This window comes from Doryrhamphus excisus, chromosome 13, assembly GCF_030265055.1.
Source record: "Doryrhamphus excisus isolate RoL2022-K1 chromosome 13, RoL_Dexc_1.0, whole genome shotgun sequence".
Taxonomy (NCBI): Eukaryota; Metazoa; Chordata; class Actinopteri; order Syngnathiformes; family Syngnathidae; genus Doryrhamphus; species Doryrhamphus excisus.
The window spans coordinates 16,270,816-16,290,946 of record NC_080478.1 but is presented as its reverse complement, the minus strand read 5'-3'; the positions used below and the strand labels follow the sequence as shown (position 1 = coordinate 16,290,946).

The 20,131-nt window shown below is 43.0% G+C and overlaps 1 protein-coding gene across 12 annotated transcripts in view; it reads left to right on the top strand.

Moving 5' to 3' along the window:
- Nucleotides 1–20,131, top strand: part of LOC131140587 (G patch domain-containing protein 2-like) — a 50,388-nt gene that overhangs the window by 16,820 nt on the left and 13,437 nt on the right. For 8 of the 12 annotated variants that reach the window (XM_058091154.1, XM_058091152.1, XM_058091151.1 and 5 more), the window contains 5 exons: nucleotides 3,939–4,610; nucleotides 8,590–8,651; nucleotides 9,940–10,086; nucleotides 10,936–11,140; nucleotides 16,327–16,401. In XM_058091154.1, coding sequence (XP_057947137.1) covers nucleotides 3,939–4,610; nucleotides 8,590–8,651; nucleotides 9,940–10,086; nucleotides 10,936–11,140; nucleotides 16,327–16,363 — 1,123 coding nt within the window. In that variant the 3' untranslated portion in view covers nucleotides 16,364–16,401. The other 4 variants (XM_058091156.1, XM_058091157.1, XM_058091155.1 and 1 more) reach the window with 4 other exon arrangements.

The following is a 20,131-nucleotide window of genomic DNA, read 5'->3' as shown; positions in this document are numbered from 1 at the left end:
AAAACAGCTGCGGTCTTCACAAATCTTAAATGTCACATTGTAAGACTCTGACGTCAATGTTGACATAGTTGTTATTCATTCATTTTCTACCGCTTTTCCTCACGAGGGTCGCGGGGGTGCTGCAGCCTATCCCAGCTGTCTTTGGGCGGGGTACACCCTGGACTGGTGGCCAGCCAATCACAGGGCACATATAGACAAACAACCATTCACACTCACATTCATACCTATGGACAATTTGGAGTCGCCAATTAACCTAGCATGTTTTTGGAATGTGGGAGGAAACCGGAGTACCCAGAGAAAACCCACGCATGCACGGGGAGAACATGCAAACTCCACACAGAGATGGCCGAGGGTGGGATTGAACCCTGGTCTCCTAGCTGTGAGGTCTGCGCGCTAACCACTCGACCGCCGTGCCGCCTCATTGAGTTCAAATGTAATAAAAATATAATGGCATTCACTGTAGCTGACTGAATGAGAATATTCACAGGCAAAAAATCTTATTGTTTCAGGGTTCAATATTGCCTAATATTAGTCCAAAAATATGCACATTGAATTAAAATTTTCCATATTTTTTTTCCCCCAAATAAAACATTTTAAGCATAAAAATGGCGACAAAAAACGTGATTGGCAAAACCAATATGTACATTAGTAAAAGCGACAATGGCGAGCGATGCACTCAGATTACATTACACACATTAAGAGCGAGTCTCCCTCGGTTTGAGATGTATAGAAATGTTCATTTAAGTTCATATAAACTTACCTTCCACCCTCGGCCATCTCTGTGTGGAGTTTGCATGTTCTCCCCGTGCGTGCGTGGATTATCTCCGGGTATTCCGATTTCCTCCCACATTCCAAAAACATGCTAGGTTAATTAGCTACTCCAAATTGTCCATAGGTATGAATGTGAATGGTTGTTTGTCTTGTTGTTAGTCCAGGGTGTACCCTGCCTCTCGCCTGAAGACAGCTGGGATAGGCTCCAGTACCCCCCGAGACCCCGGTGAGGATAAGCGGTAGAAAATGAATGAATGAATGAATAAACATACCTGATATGTTTACCTGTGAGGGAGTACTGAATATCCCGTCCACTCATTGGTCGGTCAATGAAACTCCTACTGCTAGCGTATTTCGGTGATTCCCTGTCAAGCAATTTCCATTGAAAATGAATTGACTAGAAGTGACATCGCCTTTACCTTGGACTCATCCCCCAAAAAACTCACTCTCATCCGGGTCACAGCACCAATGTGACAGTGGTCACCCGTGCAATCTAACCGTGCACCCACCGGTCCCCCGATCTCCACTAAATAAGATTTGAGCAGCACTCGTCTACTCGTGGTCCAGCTCTGGCATCAGGGAGTGAAGTTTGCCGATATGCTTTCATTGGTGGCTTTGGTGACACTCATTCATGAAATTGATCAAATTTCTTAGCAGCCAGACATGATCAATCGAGCCCAAAGTTGCAACTCAGACCTTCTGAAATACATTAATATGAAGCTCTCTTGCAGAGGGGCTCATTGAAATGAGGAATTACACGAAAGATAAAGCACTTTATCACCACTGAAAGATGAGACAATGTACATTGAGAAATTGGGAAGATGGCAGAAACAATGAATATTAAGTGCCTGAGAATCTAAAGCTGCTGACTAAATTGAAAGTGTGTATCCTGAGGGGGCAAGCTTTCCAAATTGCTAATTACTGCGGCGAAAAGGGCTCTGCTTCTGATATGTTTGCTTGTGAAAAGCTCTCACTTAATGAAGCAGTGGCTCAAGTTTCTTTTTTAATTATTTTAATACGTCTACTCGCTGGCTTTCAGCTCTCTCTCTCCGGACTGCCTCCCGGGCCAGAACAATGGCGGGCCCTGGAGCCCGCTTTCCCCACAGGGCCGAGGAAAGGAGGCCCGTGGCTGCGTACTGAGGGAGCTGCTCAGCCCGCTGAAATATGGCGGCGACAGATAAGGTGGCAGCGGCACACTGACGCTCTCTCCCAGGGGCCCAAGGGGAAATTTGCAGTTATTAAGAGGAAGATGAAAGAGATTAAATGGCTTTTGTACTCATTTTCACAGACTTTTCTTTTTGTATTATTTGGCTGCTCTTGGTCTGAGAGATGAGAAAAGTGGTAAATTACTTTTTTTTTTTTCTTCATTCATCAACACACTAGCTTGGAGAGGCAATGAGCCGTTACTGAAAGATGTTATACACGAGCCTTACTATTGTTTTAAAATGTGCTGAAGCTCCACAATGACTCTAATCTTATCATCTACAACTAATGACACACTTTACATGGTTGGGGATTTTGTTAAACATGTATTAAGAGTACTTGCCTTCCTGGTGGTGCATGAACTAAATGTAATGTGAACCAGTGATAATTGTGACGCTGCTTACCAGAGGTGGGAGAAAGTCAAGTCTCAAGTCTTTAATTCCAAGTCTTGATTCAGTAAAGACGTGAAAGTCCAAGTCAAGTCAAAACAAGACAGTTCAAGTCAAATCCAATCATTTTAATGTACGCTCTCTATTTTTTAAATTTTCATTTTCAATAGATAAGAAATTGTACAAGCTGCACACTGACTACTTGAAAGTGACTCCTATTATTCCAAGACAAATGCCAGATTACACCAAGGGAACTAACTGGAATGTATTTCTTATATTATCAGCCATTACATGACCTATTTAAAGTCATCATGAGCAAACTTCATTGCAAAACTTTTATAATTGCATTTTATCAGCATTTTATTTTTCACTATTACAACCTAACTTCTAACTGTACTGCTATTAGACATTGCACGGCAAATAACAGCCATGTCGTTATCTTCACGTGCAGTCGGCCGTGGGTCCTTACCCTGATTGGCTGAGCGGCAAGGCGGAAGTGCTCCTGACAGGGAAAACAAAACAAGAAGAGCTGTGCGGTCTCCTGGTGAGTGCAGGAACATCTCTGACGCTGTTCTTTTCCACAAGCCCACCTGCAATTCTGTCTGCATTTTAATGGGCTTACGGTGTGTCTGTGAGAGCATAGCGAGGTGATTTGTGCCGCTGTCTGGATAGCTTCGTAGCAGCCTTGGGTTCACATGTGTGATGTTATGTAACACAGCAGCGAGGAAGCAGGTAGCACCGCATCCGCTAGTGTTGAACCGCACCGATGTTTATACTAAAATGCAAACGCGAACAGATTTAACAAATAATACATGTCGTAGTTACAGTTATAGTTTGTCTATTCTATTCAGTTTGTCTAGAGTGTTCAGTAGAACCACACCACTCACTTTGTTGTTTATTGTGACAATCATAGACTTAGATAGACGCCGCATTGAGTGGGTTTGTCCAATGTTGCGATACGTCACTGTCGCCGCCATATTGGACTCGGTTTCGCTGTTAATGAATACAGGTATGTACTTACTTTCATAAAGCGTTTTTCTAGAAAGTGCCTAACGGTTTGCCAAGTGTATTAGTGCGTGTGGGATGACTAAACGAGTGTAACTGACTTAAATGTCTTTGTAGAAAGGCACTTTATGAAAGTAAGTATGTTTGGTTGTATTTATTTATTGACACATCCAATATGGCGGCGATGTTGACAATGTTTAGCTATACTATGGTCACAGGCAAATGGTGTTGATTCTGTTCTCATTACGATTTGAAAGGTAGTTTTGTTCTATATTATGATACAGTACACCACCAGGACAAAAGAAGATGTAAATAAACAAATAGATAAGAGTATGGTGGCCGACAGGGGGCTAACATACGGTAATGTCCAAGTTACAGGGTGCACACAACAAAGAAATGATTGAAAACTAGAAAAAAAAAACGAACAAACATCAGTTTGATGCATCAAGACTGCAAAAAAAAAAAAGATATTATGGCCAAGGGTTAACAAAGACATATATATATAATATATGTATGTTTCTAAGTCCAATACGTACAATAATCCACAGTATGTCTCTCGTGTGATTTCAGCATTGTAATGGATGAGCTGGTGCAGGACCTGGTGTCTGCCCTGGAGCACACCTCAGAACAAAGTAAGCTCGGGGAGCTGTGGGAGGAAATGGTTCTGAGTCCACTTCACCGGCGTCGGCAGGTGCGTCGTCGAAGAGTCCAGAAACACCGTTTTGAACCTTCGGTCCGTGCCCTTGAGCAGCGAAGACACCTCTGGATAGAAGCATCAGAATCCAGTTTAGATGAAACTTCTCAAAACTCCTCTCGGAACTCTCCGCCTGCTTTGACAACGTCTGCAGCCAATTGCAGCAACTCTGATGACATGTCCAACACTAACCATTGGCACTCCCTTGTGACCCGCTCGACCAGGACCGGGCAGCCCTCCTGGCCTGAGTCAGACTCCTTATCTGAGAATAATCTAGGCCGTCCGCTCAAGAGGAAGAGGAGGATTAAGCGTATGAACCCTCACATCCGAGTCAGATTGCAGCATAAATTAAAGGTTTCTGCCATTGAAAGGAAACTGAGGCCCAGGCCATCCAGGATGCAGCATCTCTCAAGACTCAAGAACAGCGCCGGCGGTTGGGTCGGACGAGACAGGCAGTCTGATGGGGTCAGCCTGATGGGAAAGCAGCGCTGGAATAGAAAGATCACTTTGGAACACCAAGATGCTGCAGAGGAGAATATGTCTGAGGGGTAATATTAAACTCATAATGCTTCGTCGCATACTGAAAACGCATTCCAGTAACATTTTTTTTTCATTTTTTTTCCCTTTTATTATTAGTGTAGTAAACATTCCACACATGGCATTGGATTAATTCATTCATTTTCTACCGCTTCTCCTCACGAGGGTCGCGGGGGGTGCTGGAGCCTATCCCAGCTGTCTTGGGGCGAGAGGCGGGACACCCTGGGTGTACACCCTGGACTGGTGCCACAGGGCACATATAGATAAACAACCATTCACACTCACATACCTATGGACAATTTGGAGTCGCCAATTAACCTAGCATGTTTTTGGAATGTGGGAGGAAACAGGAGTACCCAGAGTAAACCCACGCATGTACGGGAAGAACATGCAAACTCCACACAGAAATGGGGGGAATCGAACTCGGGTCTCCTCGCTGTGTGGCCTGCGTGCCAATCACTCGTCCACTCAAACGGTAAACCCCTTTGGTTAAGTGCTTAGTCAGTTTTAAAGAAATGGTCTTTCACTTGTATAGCACATTTAGGATACTTTGACATCATCACAGGGCAACAGAGGATCGAACCCGCAACCATTACCATACCCTCTCAGCCTTTAAATGTTAAGTTATTGGAGTACGCAAAACTCATGACTATCACTATAATAAGTCATAATCAATCAAACAAGGTGAGTCTGTATAGGCTCTTGCGTCTATATTGTCAATATTCACTCTGTCCTTAACAAAACCCCCTAAAAAATGTATCACAATCATGCCGCTTCACTTTCAAGTATCAAGTTGACATTAAAAATGAATGATGGAGTCTCTTCATCCCCATCTCCTATAGCAGAAATGATCACCAGGGAGAGATTCTTTGATAGTTATGCCTCCGGGCATCTGCCATCTCATTATTTCCTTTCCAGAAATATTGTCACAAATAAATAAGTGACTTTTATTGATTTGTTTTGAAATGAAGTCCTTTCTCAGGCTGCATAATTAAAGCTGCGCCAGTGTCCCAGGATGCACTCTGTTGCATGCCTCCTGTTTAGTCAAGCCAAATGGCAGCAGAGGTGGACACCGTCTTATCACAGTGAACATTTTCTTCGAAAATCATCAATCACATCTAAAGAACCATTCTAGCGACCGTTTCCTCGTATGGAAAGCTGAACTCTTATCCAGTTCAGATGATTTATGACGTGTATATAAATATTTACCGTGAAAATCAGATGGGAAAAACACAATATATTATGTACGTGATTAAAAAAAGTGATAAAATATATTTTGTAAATCTTGTCATTCCAATTATTAATGTCCCCTGCAGCGCTTTTGTATGAAAACATTATCTGATGATCATCTAAAACATTTTAAGACAGAGTGTTTTGTGGTAAGCAGTAATGGGACAAGGCACAAGGCTTTACATCTTGTGGTTTAATTTGTGCTGACCTCCCTAGCCCCTAAACGGTACTTGTTTTCTTACTTTATGGAAAAATCAATAGCTGTCCTGACAGAAAACAGCTCCAGAGAAGAAATAAATGGGAACAGCATCGCGCGCTGTCAATCATTTCTCACTTATCCAACGCCAAAGCGCTTGATTGCTGCTCAGTAGACTGCCACACTGATGTGAGGGCCGAGCGGCCCTAATGGTTAAGTCCATGCGGAGGTGAACGATTTAGAAGAATGCTGGAAGCGATGAGGGGTTGACAGTGGTACAACAGCAGTATTTATAATCCTTCTGTGTACGCTCCATCTGATGCCATTGTGAAAATGTCTTTTGAAGCACTCGGATTTTGTTGGTCTCCGTTCATTCCATTAACCTTTTGTTGTATGCTCTCTTAAAGCACGCTTCCACTCAAGGTCACCCGTCCTCGGCACATACACAGCAGAGCCTTGAGCTATATACCCCAGCAGATGTTTGGCCGTACCATTTGGGCTCCTTCATTAGAGCGGGTGCAGCCTGCTAGGCCACGGGGGCCACCTGGCATCCCGGCTGGTCCAGTAAGTAGGCCTCACCTGTGGGTTTAGACGCCACGTGACGCCGATGGTGGCTTCCATCCTGCCACCAGGAAGGAGCTCAACAATGCATCTTTCCTTGAGTCTGTCTCTTGCTGTGTTTGGGAAAACTCCTCAAGGAGTTTTGTGAAAAGCTTCGTGCCATTTGCTCAAGTTAATTTTCATAAATCTCTGAGTCTAATCCAATTACTGCAGCTCAGGGAGGGAGGGATAACCTTATAATCAGACACCCATAGAAGAGGGCATGGATTTGGGTTGCTGTGGCTTGTTTGAAAAGCCCACAGATCCATTGTTATCAGCGTTGTGTTTCCTTCCGTCTCTGCCTCCACTTTATTCCTCAGCAGAATGAGCCCAGCTCAATAAATGGCGGCTAGCCTGTAATCTCTGTGCAAACTGGTCGGCCTCCTCTCCAAGGAGCTGGGGATTATATCCTAATGATTAGTGCTCATCTGGATACTATGTTTTTCTTCACTTCTTTGCCTTGTATCGAGACAATAGGACCATGGGGGGTTAAGTTCAGCACCAAAACACTGGGATGCATTTCTTTGCCCTTGCCATTGTTTCTTTGTAGACTTATGGCATTTCATAGCTAATAAAGTAAAGTAGTATAATCCGCTACATTTATAACTTGTGTGCAGAATATGTGATACCCTTTGATTTTCGATATACAAAACACCCCGAGTCACCCCACTCCGCCTGTTTTTAAATGTTTGTCATTCCCACTTGACAAAGGTCAAAGTGAGTGAGGTGTTTCTTTTTGTCCTTTAGAAAAATGGTGTGTGAATTATTAATTTCATCAATTAGTTAGCACTTAATGGAAGCAGACTCACAGGTTTCGAAGTAAGGTCACATTACACATTTTAATACAGCCCATTGCTACTAGTCTATATGTTTTCATTTCGAAATTCCACAAATAAGAAGCAAGTGAATCGAACAGTGCTGTACCTCTGAATGCATTAAACAAAGCAAGTGTGTTCACTAATGGTAGCACTGATGATGCTGTGCTGTTCTCAAGCTGTAGCAAGACATTCAGAGGTGGTCTTCACCTGAGCCCAGGTCTGAGGTGTCAGTCTGGGATGGGTTATTATGGGGCATGTCCTGAAATGCTCGGCTAGGTTAGACATGGTCCAGATTCCCCGGAGAGCTCTGCATCCATTCACGCCTGCTTCTGAATGGCTGAAATGTTTTTTTTCTGATCCTGAGATTCCTCCATCATCTGATGGTAGCGAGCTTAGCAACGGTAAACAACATGTACAAGTACAGCGAAGAAAACTTTTGGAAAGAAAAATCCTCTCAAGATCTTCTACCATTAGCTGTATCACTAGCATCCCTGATTCCTCATAACCTTGAAGTGACTGGAGGTCACAGAGCAAGTTGGCTGAGGTGTGAGTTTGGCAGAGACACCAGAGGCGAACAGGGTCGCCCGGAGGTCCTGTAACAAGCTGCGGCGGCGGAATAGTCCAGGCAACATAGCAGATGTTGGCGAGTTGCAGTATGTGGAAACAGCCGCTCCATGTGTGGGGGCACAGACAGAGGGAGGGGGCGGGCCCGGGGAATGTGTTTCACTCTCCTGTCATCCTCCACAACGGCCGCCCGATTATATTGGAGCTGACAGCGTAGGATATTCAATTAGATTGTGCATGTCACTTGGTGGCTTGGATCAGAGTCGTTCCTCTTGCCTTTGTGTTTGCCATCCCAGCAAGGGGAGCACATGGCACGCGTTTTTTTTTTTTTTTCTTTTTGTGCCACTTCCATTTCTGTTGACCTCCAGCTGCGGACTACTTCTTTAATTTTATTATTGATTGCTTCATGTTAAATATTGACATGGCAGGGCACAATGTACATTTTTGTTTCACATTGTTCCCTTGTCAGCTGCTGTACCATTCTTTGACCTAAGAACCCATTCAATTCAAAATGACAGATTTACAGAGAATTTACTGGCCATGAATGTAACTATGGGATGTTTTTGCTCTTCTTCTTTGCAGTGAAAGCAGCAGTACCTGCAGCAGCGACCCTGGCCTTTTCACCAACGATGAAGGGAGGCAAGGTATTAAAAACAACCTCCTTTCCGACATTCGAGTCATTCAAATCAACTGTCAAATTTCAACAGAGCTTTGCTCATTTGAAGCCCCCCCCCAAAAAAAAAAGAAGGCTGTTTTGCTCCAATGGGCTGTTTGCTGGGCACCCAGGCGACTCTAATAAGACGTTGTCATGTCGTGTTAATGAGCGCTGAAGCCTTTGCTAATCTCATTAGCCGTGGTGGGGCCAGTCGGCCTCTGATTTAACAGTTGTCACTACACCTTGACTATGAGAGGCATGCTGCCTGTTCCCGCTTTGCTGACTGACAGGTCCGAGAGGAGCCTCCTGTCTGGGGACTAAACCAGCGCTGTCTACTTATAGGAGTAATTAACTCACAAATGCACTCAGTGCCATTGTACTTACAAACATGCAGGGATCCTGCATTTCATCACAGCACTTTCCCCAACACATAGTCCGGGGAAAAGACTAATAAATGTATAAAAGGTATTGCATTGCTTGTCCTGTGAAAGCTGTGTTAATTCATTAAGCATTTTAAGGTAGTTGATAATTGAATGCCGGCGTTGGTTGCTTTGAAATAACACTAAAATACTAATAATACTAATACACTAATAATAAAGTTGTTTTCATTTCAACACAGCATATCTGCCACATTTGCTGTATGTTGGCAAACATTTACAGTATAGTTTGTGTTTCTATGTAGCATATGACATGTTCTACGAATCAAAATTAATATTCTGACAAGGGAGTCTCAATTTTATCAAATGTAACCGTTTAATCGTATCATTTGTATTGAATTGTCTGGTTTTTAATCGTATCTTAACCCATATATCTAGATGCTCGCTTACCACAACAGATTTACACCCCTACTTATTATAGATTAAAAATTGTTCTTTTGCGATTAATTGTGAGTTAACTAATCACTAATGTGATTAATCGTGATTAAATATTTTAATCGATCTACAGCCCTAATATTAATACCTAATTAACTTAATGTTTTCGCCATTTAGAGTTATTTGGTCCCGTAACTGTAACCTAGCTTATTGCTTTGCAAGTGGAGTGTGTTAGATGTAAATCAGAAGGTTTTGACATGTTTATTGTTCAATAAATTGACACGAAATGATATTACAGTCATCCCTCATTTAATTGGTGCCCGATATCCTTGGAAAAAGATCTCTGCTGGTTTGGAGAACGTCTCATATGTGCAACATTATCAGCACCAGCAATTATTTGGTAGCAGTAACATGGTCACTTATGCAAAATCTACCCTTTCCTTGTGTGTGCGCTTGTGTGTGTAGGTGATGATGAGCAGAGTGACTGGTTCTTTGAGGGCGATTGTGGAATCGGGTCCAGCGTGGCTAACTTGCTGCCCAACTGGGACTCAGACAATCAGAATTCCAGAGATGACATCCGCCCATCACCCACCTGTCTGCCGTCTCTGAGAGGTTGTGGAGTGTTTTGTCTCTTTGAGAAGATTTGCTGGAAAAAAAGAGCAAATTATCTTATTCTTTCTGAATTCTGAATTTTTGTCACACTTAAACGTTTCAGCTCATCAATCAAATTTAAATATTAGTCAATATTAACCTAAAAAAACAAACCTAATTGGTCCACCCTTAGCAGCAACAACTGCAATCAAGCATTTGTGATAACTTGCTGTGGAGGAATTTCTCATCTTTGCAGAATTGTTGTAATTCAGTCACATTCAAGGGTTTTCCTGCATGAAGCGCTTTTTTAAGTTCATGCCACAGCATATCAAAAAGATTCAAGTCAGGACTTTGACAAGTCCACTCCAAGTTGTCCTTTTATTTTTCTTCAGCCATTCAGACGTGGACTTCCTGGTGTTTTTTTGGATTGTTGTCCTGCTGCAGAACAGATAGCCGGACGTCCTTCTTTAGGATTTTTTGGTAGACAGCAGAATCCATGGTTTCATTCATCATAGCGAGTTTTCGAGGTCTCGAAGCAGTAAAATAGCTCCAGAACATCACACTACCACCACCATATTTTACTGTTGGTATGATGTTCTTTTTCTGAAATTTGGCATTACATTTACTCCGGATGTAATGGAACACACACCTTCCAAAAAGGTGAATTTTTTATTTCCTATTGGTTGTGGGAATCATCAAGATGTTTTCTGGCAAAATCGAGATGAGCCTGAATGTTCTTCCCTTAATAATAAAAAGTTTCAGTGTTTCTTTTTCTTACATTTAAGAATTCAGGAAGGGGGCAAACAATTTTTCACACCACTGTAGATGCACGAATTAACAATTAAATGTAGTCTCCCCCCTCTGATACAGGCTATTGTTCACATTTAAAATGTTTGCCTTCTGCTGCTTCCTACATCAGGACCAATAGGAAAGGTTTCTCCAGCAAGGTGTGTATTTTCAATGCTCCTCGTTTGGTCTTTCATAATGCACAATTTGTATTTGTTTTGCAGGGTAATACTACACCAGAGTTTGTGGAAAGACTGAGGCACCTTTCTCATGATCGACATTACAAACAGTAAGTAAGCCATTTTATTAAACTCTAGTTCCTTGCTCTCAAAACGCCAAGACACGGTATGTTTCAATAAAGGTCTATTCTAGACTTTATCGTTTTCTTCCCATCTTCAGCCTCCGCCTGCACTTTGTGGTCATTGACGACACGTTAGAATCCACTCAAGCGTCTATCGGAGAAACAATTCTGTCTTTTTCCAATGAAGCTCGCTTTATTGATGAACACATCGGTGGCACACTCACTTAAATGAATCAGTTACAGGGTGCAGGTCACTTGGAATTAGACAAACCTGCATTATGTTAGCACTGCCATGTTTGTGTATGTTCGGCTGACACAATTGACTTGACATTACCTTCAGTGAAGGAGGGCAGTAGCCTGCTGAATGGTTTCATTCATGGCCTGTGTCAGTTTTATAGTGACAGTGGAAGTTTGCTAAGGTTAGCTGTACAATGCAGACAAAACGCAACACCTTTGCATTGTTAATTTCATGAATGAATTTAATTGGCGGCACGGCGGTCGAGTGGTTCGCGCGCAGACCTCACAGCTCGGAGACCAGGGTTCAATTCCACACTCGGCCATCTCTGTGTCGAGTTTGCATGTTCTCCCCGTGCATGCGTGGGTTTTCTCCGGGTACTCCGTTTTCCTCCCACATTCCAAAACCATGCTAGGTTAATTGGCGACTCCAAATTGTCCATAGGTATGAATGTGAGTGTGAATGGTTGTTTGTCTATATGTGTCCTGTGATTGGCTGGCGACCAGTCCAGGGTGTACCCCGCCTCTCGCCCAAAGACAGCTGGGATAGGCTCCAGCACCCCCGCGACCCTCGTGAGGAAAAGTGGTAGAAAATGAATGAATGAATGAATTTGTTTAATTGGCGGCACGGCGGTCGAGTGGTTCGCACGCAGACCTCACAGCTCGGAGACCAGGGTTCAATTCCACACTCGGCCATCTCTGTGTGGAGTTTGCATGTTCTCCCTGTGCATACGTGGGTTTTCTCCGAGTACTTCGGTTTCCTCCCACATTCCAAAAACATGCTAGGTTAATTGGCGACTCCAAATTGTCCATAGGTATGAATGTGAGTGTGAATGGTTGTTTGTCTATATGTGTCCTGTGATTGGCTGGCAACCAGTCCAGGTTGTACCCCGCCTTTCGCCCAAAGACAGCTGAGACAGGCTCCAGCACCCCCATGACCCTCGTGAGGAAAAAGGGTAGAAAATGAATGAATTTGTTCCTTTTTTCTGCATGAAGGACTAAAGTTGTACAAGTTGTACATTGCAAAGTAGCCTGATGTCTCACTTGACAGTCAACATGCAGGGACACTTTCATTTAAAAGTTTTCAAGGTCAGTATTCCCAAATAGAATTTATGTTGACATACTAGTAATGCTGATTTAAGTGCAAATCGTATTCCGGAAGGTTTTTGTCAAAGCGTAACATAGCTCCCAGTCATACTATAAGATACTATTGCATGTGTATGGGAGGTGGAGTGGGGGTGCACTGAGAGGCCAGCAACTCCTTTGACCTCACAACTGTGGGGCTCCGATTGTCTAGTTTCCACATTGTCTGTTTATGGTGCATTCTTAATTTTGTTTCACACACCGCCTCCCTCACTCTCTCGGGTTATTTCCCAAAGCATTCCTTGATGAGGGGCAAATACACGACTGCTATGAAAAGCCCCTGACTTCTTAGGGCGTTCTTTTCCAAACAGACTCTTTCTTCTCCACCTGAAAGGTTCCTTCAGATTCCAGTTTTGAGGCATTGTGAATACTAATATCTCTCCATTAAAAAAAGCCCTCATATCCTGCCATGCTCTCATTTGAATGGCAGACTCAGGGGAGACCTCTTAATTCCTTTATAGTGGGATTCAAGACCCTTCACTTCAAAAAGTATAAATCATACTCCCAAATGAACGAGGGGAAAGCGAGGGATTGACGAGAGGGGCTTCTGATGTGTCCCGTCGGACTCTGTGGCTGAATCCGTCTCCCCAAACGGCTCAAATCCACTCTCCGGCGAGGTGGCTTCCTGCATCCTCACGAGCCATCTCAGCATACATGGCATCCAAACAACGATGTCACAACGCCCCAACGGCTGATGCCCACTCTAAACAAACTTCAAATGACCTCCTTTTTCACATTTTCATTGCTTTTTTCGCATCTTACCCACATGATGGATGTCAAACCCAGAGGCCCGAGTGTAAAGTGTTTACCCTCTGGGCCGTGTGTGCGAATGAATCTTGTACTGCAACCACACCGGAATGACGTTATATTAATAAAAGCTGTCATCTCCTGTTTGGCGGCAGGTGATGATGACAATGTGAGATTTGATGTTAAGCGATGAAGGTGGAGACGAGCTTGTGTGCCACTTATCCTCGTCTCGGAGTGGAACCTGCCTCAAAACGCCATAATGCTCGGCGTCGCACGTTAGAATGCCATAGCAGCCTTCTCGCTATCGACGTATTTATTACTAAATGACACTCGCGCTGTGAGATAAATCATAGTCTCAAGCCACTCCCTTCCCCGTTTTTATTTTAATTGTCAGATCTCTGTGTCAGCAGTTAGTATATTGGTGTGAGTGGCCTATTGATTATTGATTTGCAGCTATCGATTATGTTCCCTGGAGACCCTAATCCTTTCTGATTCATTTGAATAGCTCTATTAATCTTGAGATCCTGCCTCACACCTGAAGCGCAGTGTTCCCTGATGAAAATAGATAGCCATTTTGTAAGCGACCCACCTCACTCCTCTTTTGATTCATTCTTTTTAATTGATATATTTGCTTTTGGATGTGGGCGCCAAAATTGCAATTGACCCGCTGTCACTGATCTTTTAGTCAGCACCCTGGGGGAGTACTTTGCCTTTAGGAGTGTCTCATCTGACCTGAAAAAAATCCATCTCAAACACTTTTTAGTCGGTGTCCTTGTGTCTTTGATAGGATTTAGTAGTTGTTTAGTTGCCTTCGTGACTTACTATTTGTTTTTTCACCACCTGAGCACTTTTTAGTCATTTCTTTAATTTTCATACATTTTGGGTGGAAAAAAAATGCAGTACCATCTGCCATCCTTCCAAAATGATATAACATAAACATAAATGAATACAGTATATTCTTTTTTTTAAAATACTTTTTCCGTGCATAATAACACGAGCAAAGAGTTAATATTAGCGAGCTAACAATGGACGTCATTGGCATAAACCTATTCCGACTATGAAGCCCTCTACAAAACAACGTTGCATCTTTTGATATACATATATACATACTCTAATCATGCATAAACACGTACACTGATGATAACATATAAGTTGCGGTATCTTGCCGTATTTTGACGATTTAATACACTACCCAAACTTGTTTTCTTGGCGCATTGATACACATACTTATGCTAGTTCTGTCAACAACAGCACCAGCGACAACACTTACGATGTCCGCTTTCCTTGGGATGGCATCTTGTTGAGTCTTTGTAGCGAAATTGAGAGCTAGCGATTAGCGACACGTCGTGTTAAACAATTGTTTTTCATGTGGCTGCTACAATAATAATAATATCGCTGTAGCTTGGTCAATATACAAGTCAGTTATGTTAATGGAACACTGTTTTTTGTTTCTTTGGGAGGCTTTCGTGTCAAAATTGGTATTTCCCATTACGTCGTTGCTAGCTAGCTTATATTAACTCGCTTTCTTGCGCTACAATGCACAGAAAAGGGAAATAAATATATGTTTATGTTTCACACAAGAAGAATGGGGAAAATTCCATAAAAAAGTGCAGTTCCCTTTTAACTCGTTTGCACCTAGCTGCAGGTTTTGAGTCCGGATTGAAACAAGAAGAAACTAGAGTAGAATCTAGTGTGTCCACAGCCATCTTATACTTATACATGTGTGCTATCATTATGCTGTACAGTACATGTTATGCTTTTTGATCACATGTTTGTATGTTATTATCACTTAATGTGAATGAGATGGGCCTTCTGCCCAAAATGGCACGGATGGATGATTATCATGGTTGTACCCGTCCTGTTTGGCCGTCCCAGGCTGCCCCGCAGCGCTCCTCAGCTTTGTCAGAGTAATGAAGGAAGAGACAGAGAGATGAACCTCGGCACATTAAGACCAGATGCGTCAGGGTATTACTTTTAATAGTTTCAGCGTGCCCCGTGAATTAATGGAACGTTTAAACAGGGATCGATTTTGGTATTAAAAAGTTAGTTTGCAAAGATTTACTGTGGGGAGTTCAATGACTGAGCTCTTTATCAGGGGTGCAAATGGCTGGTTATGTGCTGTCCAACAGAGGTACGATTGAGGGATCGATAGGCGCGTGATTTACTAACTGCGGTACAGGTAATCAATAAGTATAAAAGTAAATGAAATATGCATTACTGGGATTTTATTAGAGCGGGGTAGCAGAGAGAGAATAACGGCGAGGCCATTTATTTTTATATCTATTGATTATACAACTTAGAGACTCAAAGGGTGCCCTGCGCAGCTCCCGACACCCCATGCCTGTGCACCCGTCATGTGATTTATGGGTGCTGAGGTCATGGAACATGCTGCCTGTTAAAAGCCTGCCCTGATGGGGCCCTCGTTGAAGCACATGGCTCGTGGGTTTGCTTATGTTGCCACGCGGTCTCAGACGAGCCAAGGGGGTTAACGAGAGTGTACGTCGTCCAGCCATCAGTCATCTCGTCCAAGCAGGTTGTCTATTTTTATTATTAAACACATCCCCCGAAATTCTCTTTTTAATAAAGCATAGTTGTAAATGACAATAAAAATATTCCCTTCTTTTGTTTCACTGCAGCACCCCCCAGCCCCACCGTCCCATACACAAACATCTATCACAGCAGAGCCCCCACACTCAAAGCCACCTGCCCCACCCACCCACCTCCGCTAGTGATGGAACGGACCTTGACCTTAAGTTTACATCTCAGAAGTCAGGGCTATTAAGCCAGTGGGGGTGAGGGGGGGGGGGCTTTTCCTATTTCAGGGCTCCTGACATATGACACAGGAGGCGTAGGGTAGGTGTCATTTGTTAATGTGAGCTCCACACGTGCTCACTGAGACCACCATTCATGCAATACATTCTTTATGTTCCAAACGTACATTCATGAAAACAAACACAATATTTATGTTATGTGTTGTTATATTATATATAGTTGTTTTGTTGGTTTTGAAGTGCATTTTTGACTAAAGTGTGTGCTTGTGTGCCTGTTAGAAACACCAGCCTGGAGGGTAGCTGTGCATCGTCATGAGCAGAGGAAACACAATACAGTGTCCGTCCTACCACCAGGTAAGGCCCTCCCCACACTTATATATCTGCGACCTATTTCAGTCTCACTTTAAACATTATCGGAGATTAAACCAGCAGATATAAAATTTTATGCATCTCACCGGAAGAGCTTTATGTCGCATTTAAGAGACGTTAAATGTCTTGGTATAGTCCCACAGAAACAACGTAGACAGTCTGATCCTTGTGGTAGGACATCCACTCGATTGTGTGTGTTTGGACCGGCGGCCCTGCCTTTTTTCATTAGCTTGATGGTTCAGGGTCCGGTGTATTTTCTGGATTGAAATCAGAATTGGTTTGCCGAGCTTTTCTTCCGCGTCGCCTCTCTGTTGCTTCACTTCCAGTGTTGCTGTTTTGTCATTTGAATAGAAAACGCTGTGTAGTTCCCTGATTTAGTGAGGGGTGCTGGCCTCTGATGTTTATTAATATAGCTCCACAGAGCACTGTACCGGGCTCCATCATTCATTTGGATAAAAGAGATGGAATTTAAAAGCAGACCCTGCTTTACTTGGATACAGATTGCATCCATTTATTGCATTGAGTGATGGAGCGGCCAGTGACTCTGTCCTTCACCTCCTCGGTGCTGAGCCACTTGCCATCAGAATAAAAAAGGACTCACCCCTGCCCCTAATGACACATTAAAGTCAACATAAGGAACTTGGGGCATTCCCTAGTTTATGGACGGATGACAGTCACCACTTGTGCGACCCAGAAGGATCCTGAAAATCCTTTAAAAGTACTTCAGTTTGACCCGGACATTGTGTATGAAACAAACTATCAACAAGTATGATCCGGTCGGTGTTTATTATGAAAACTAGGACAGTTCTGCTGGTTTTTATCAAGCATCTCATCCCATCCAATGCGGCTGCTCAGTGTAAATCTTTACCCTGGCAGTGTGCTACATCGCATCGCTCCCCAGTCATCTCAGAACTGGCAGGAGATGCATGCTGGCAATCTTTCACAAGCCTTGTTCATGTTTTGCTGTTTCTCCATTTTCATTTGCATTGAAAGAATGCGTCGCTACCTTTAATGACAAAAGCACAGCTGAGCTCCGCACACACAACAGCCTGATCTTTGTTGGTGTGGATCGCAGGAAGTGGATTGTTGTTTGTGTTAGTGCTTGATTTGAAAGTCTGTAATCAGGAGTGAAAATGGTGTGCGGCCTGAGGTGTCTTCCTGGGCTCCATTGGGAATTACTGAGATGGTACCCAGCTGTTGCTTTGTCTTCTGTCTTTACCCTTTTAGCACTTCCACAGCAGCGCTTGCAAAAAAAAAAACAACAACCCAAAAAACATGCAACAACAGAAAAGAACATCGAGAGCCAGGTATCGCTTTGAATTAGATCACCTCTCCATTTCGCAGCCTTGAATTGGCCATTTTCTACTTTTCTCACCACCATCAATCAGCGGACTCAATCCAGCAACTGTTTCCCAGACATTTAACCAAGTATGTCAGCCTTCTCTCATGTCTTACCTGGTGCCATCCATTTCTTAATTTCCAGCAGTTTCGGACAAATGATAATACATAGGGATTTACAGATATTATCCGCCAACATTGGCATAACAATGAGATATCATATCGACATTGGATTTTCTGCCCATAATAATATTGGAGCATGAGTGACGACGTCGTGCTCCATACATCAAGGCGTTTGACTATTTTGTTGATGTACAGTATTTGTTTTATTTTGCACAAACAAAACTTGTATTGGCACATGTTAGTATATTTCTGGGATATATATTTTGAGTGTGAAGTTGCTGTGTGACGAGTTTAATGTTGTTTGTAAAATTACATCATGAGTTCAACTGTTAATTTTGAGTAATTACTTCCTGCGATTTCCAATGGGTATTGGCACATGTTTGTATATTTCTGGGATATATATTTTGAGTGTTAAGTTGCTGTGTGACGAGTGTAATGTTGTTTGTAAAATGACATCATGAGTTCAACTGTTCAACTCCTGCGATTTCCAATGAGTTGAGAAGCCCGTCATGAGTTTTTCCATAGCTTATGATCGTCCCCATGCCACAATATGCCATTTTATGATGTAGACACTTGTGGCCTTGCCTGCACGGCTGAAATCCTGAGCCAGTTGCTCACCGTCCCTTTAAGTCAAGACTGGTGTAATTAGGTTTGGCTGACGTTATCAGCCTCAGCCATTGAATGTTATCATTGTACAAAGGAAAGTAGTATGTTTGCCCTCATGGTGTGCAGACCCTCGGTTGGTCCTTTCCTTCATGTGTCTACTCGCCTGAGTCAGACGGCTGCGTGACAGATCACCGGGTGTTCCTACCCGGCGGTCCGGCCTCCTCTCATTAATGCCCAGGCTGGTGTGAGGGCTGTATGGCAGCACAAGACAAATAACGCTCGTGCTCAGCCATCACTTCTGCTGACAGAAATGCAGCCCACCGCACTATTTTGCCCTCTCCGGCTTCCCCTCCGCACCCTGCCCGCGTCCTTCAAACCTGCCTGTGTCTCCAGCTGCATTGCCTTGCCAATGGTTGCCTCACCAGCGGTGATGCTGGTTCTTCCCGGGGTATGAGCTCAGTGCTTGACCCACACACATTGACATAGTCTGACCAAGCATGGTATGGGAATGGGAGCATTCTGACCCTCAGCCTGAGAGGTCTCCCTTTAAGGCCCATTTTTTGTAATGGTTTGTCTTTTTCAGAGAAAAAGAGAACAAATAGGGAAGAGCAAGCAAGTGAGAGAAACACAAAGGCTTAATCATTAAAGAGCCTTGTTCATTTAAGTGTGGGAATCAGCAAGCCCATGACTGTCAATGTGTAATTAGCTGATTAATAAACAGGGAGAAGGTGAGTGCTCCAGGAAGGTCTGTAATGATTGTTTTTAAAGAGCATCACATGAGAGCTTATTAAGATGGTAAGATGGTTCCATTCAAGCTCCCATTATCGCCCACAATAAATGCTTGTACTGTAATCCCCCCCACCCCACCGACAGAAAACCTTGTAATGTCTTCCGTGACCTTGATGTAAAACTAGTTGAGTGTGTAGGTAATATTTATTATTCACATCCATCTTTTTAAAGAGTCCAGTAATTATCCTCGCATGCAAAGAGTTTAATTAGCTGTTGAATGGGAATGATTTTTATTATTTTTCTCAAAATATCAATACAACTAATGTGCAGTCATTGATGGAAATCAACATGCTTGAAGGTACAGCATGTATTTATTTATTTCTTTTGGGTTGATGTTAAATTAGTCCACAATCTAATATTATATGACAAATAAAGTCAAATATATCACATTTTCCATTCAGAAATGATGTTTTATGGTAATGAACACTACTGTAATACCTACGTATCTAATGATCATAGTTTGTATGCGGTGTCAAACGTTGTCATTGTCTGATTGTTCCCAGCCATTTGTATGTATCTGGAAAATATCAACATTTCGGCATTAGGATCCGGAGCGTTGACCATGCTGAACCCGAGTCTTTGGCTCAGCAACGGTTAGTCATCGTTCCCTCAAGTAATATTAATCAATTATCTTGCCCGCCGGATCAGTTTGGGGGAGAAGTCATCTGGAAAGAGGCACAAGCAAATATAATGGGAGCAAGCACATGCACATGCCAGTGAACGCTGTAATGCCTAATCCTTTGAGACAGCCCACCGCTACAATGTCACTTCTAGTTCGCTTGTCCTCTGCTCTCAAACCTGCCTGGCAAATGTCTTGTCTGACCCATGCTAACTTTTGTTTTTTTTGGAAGTGGAGCGA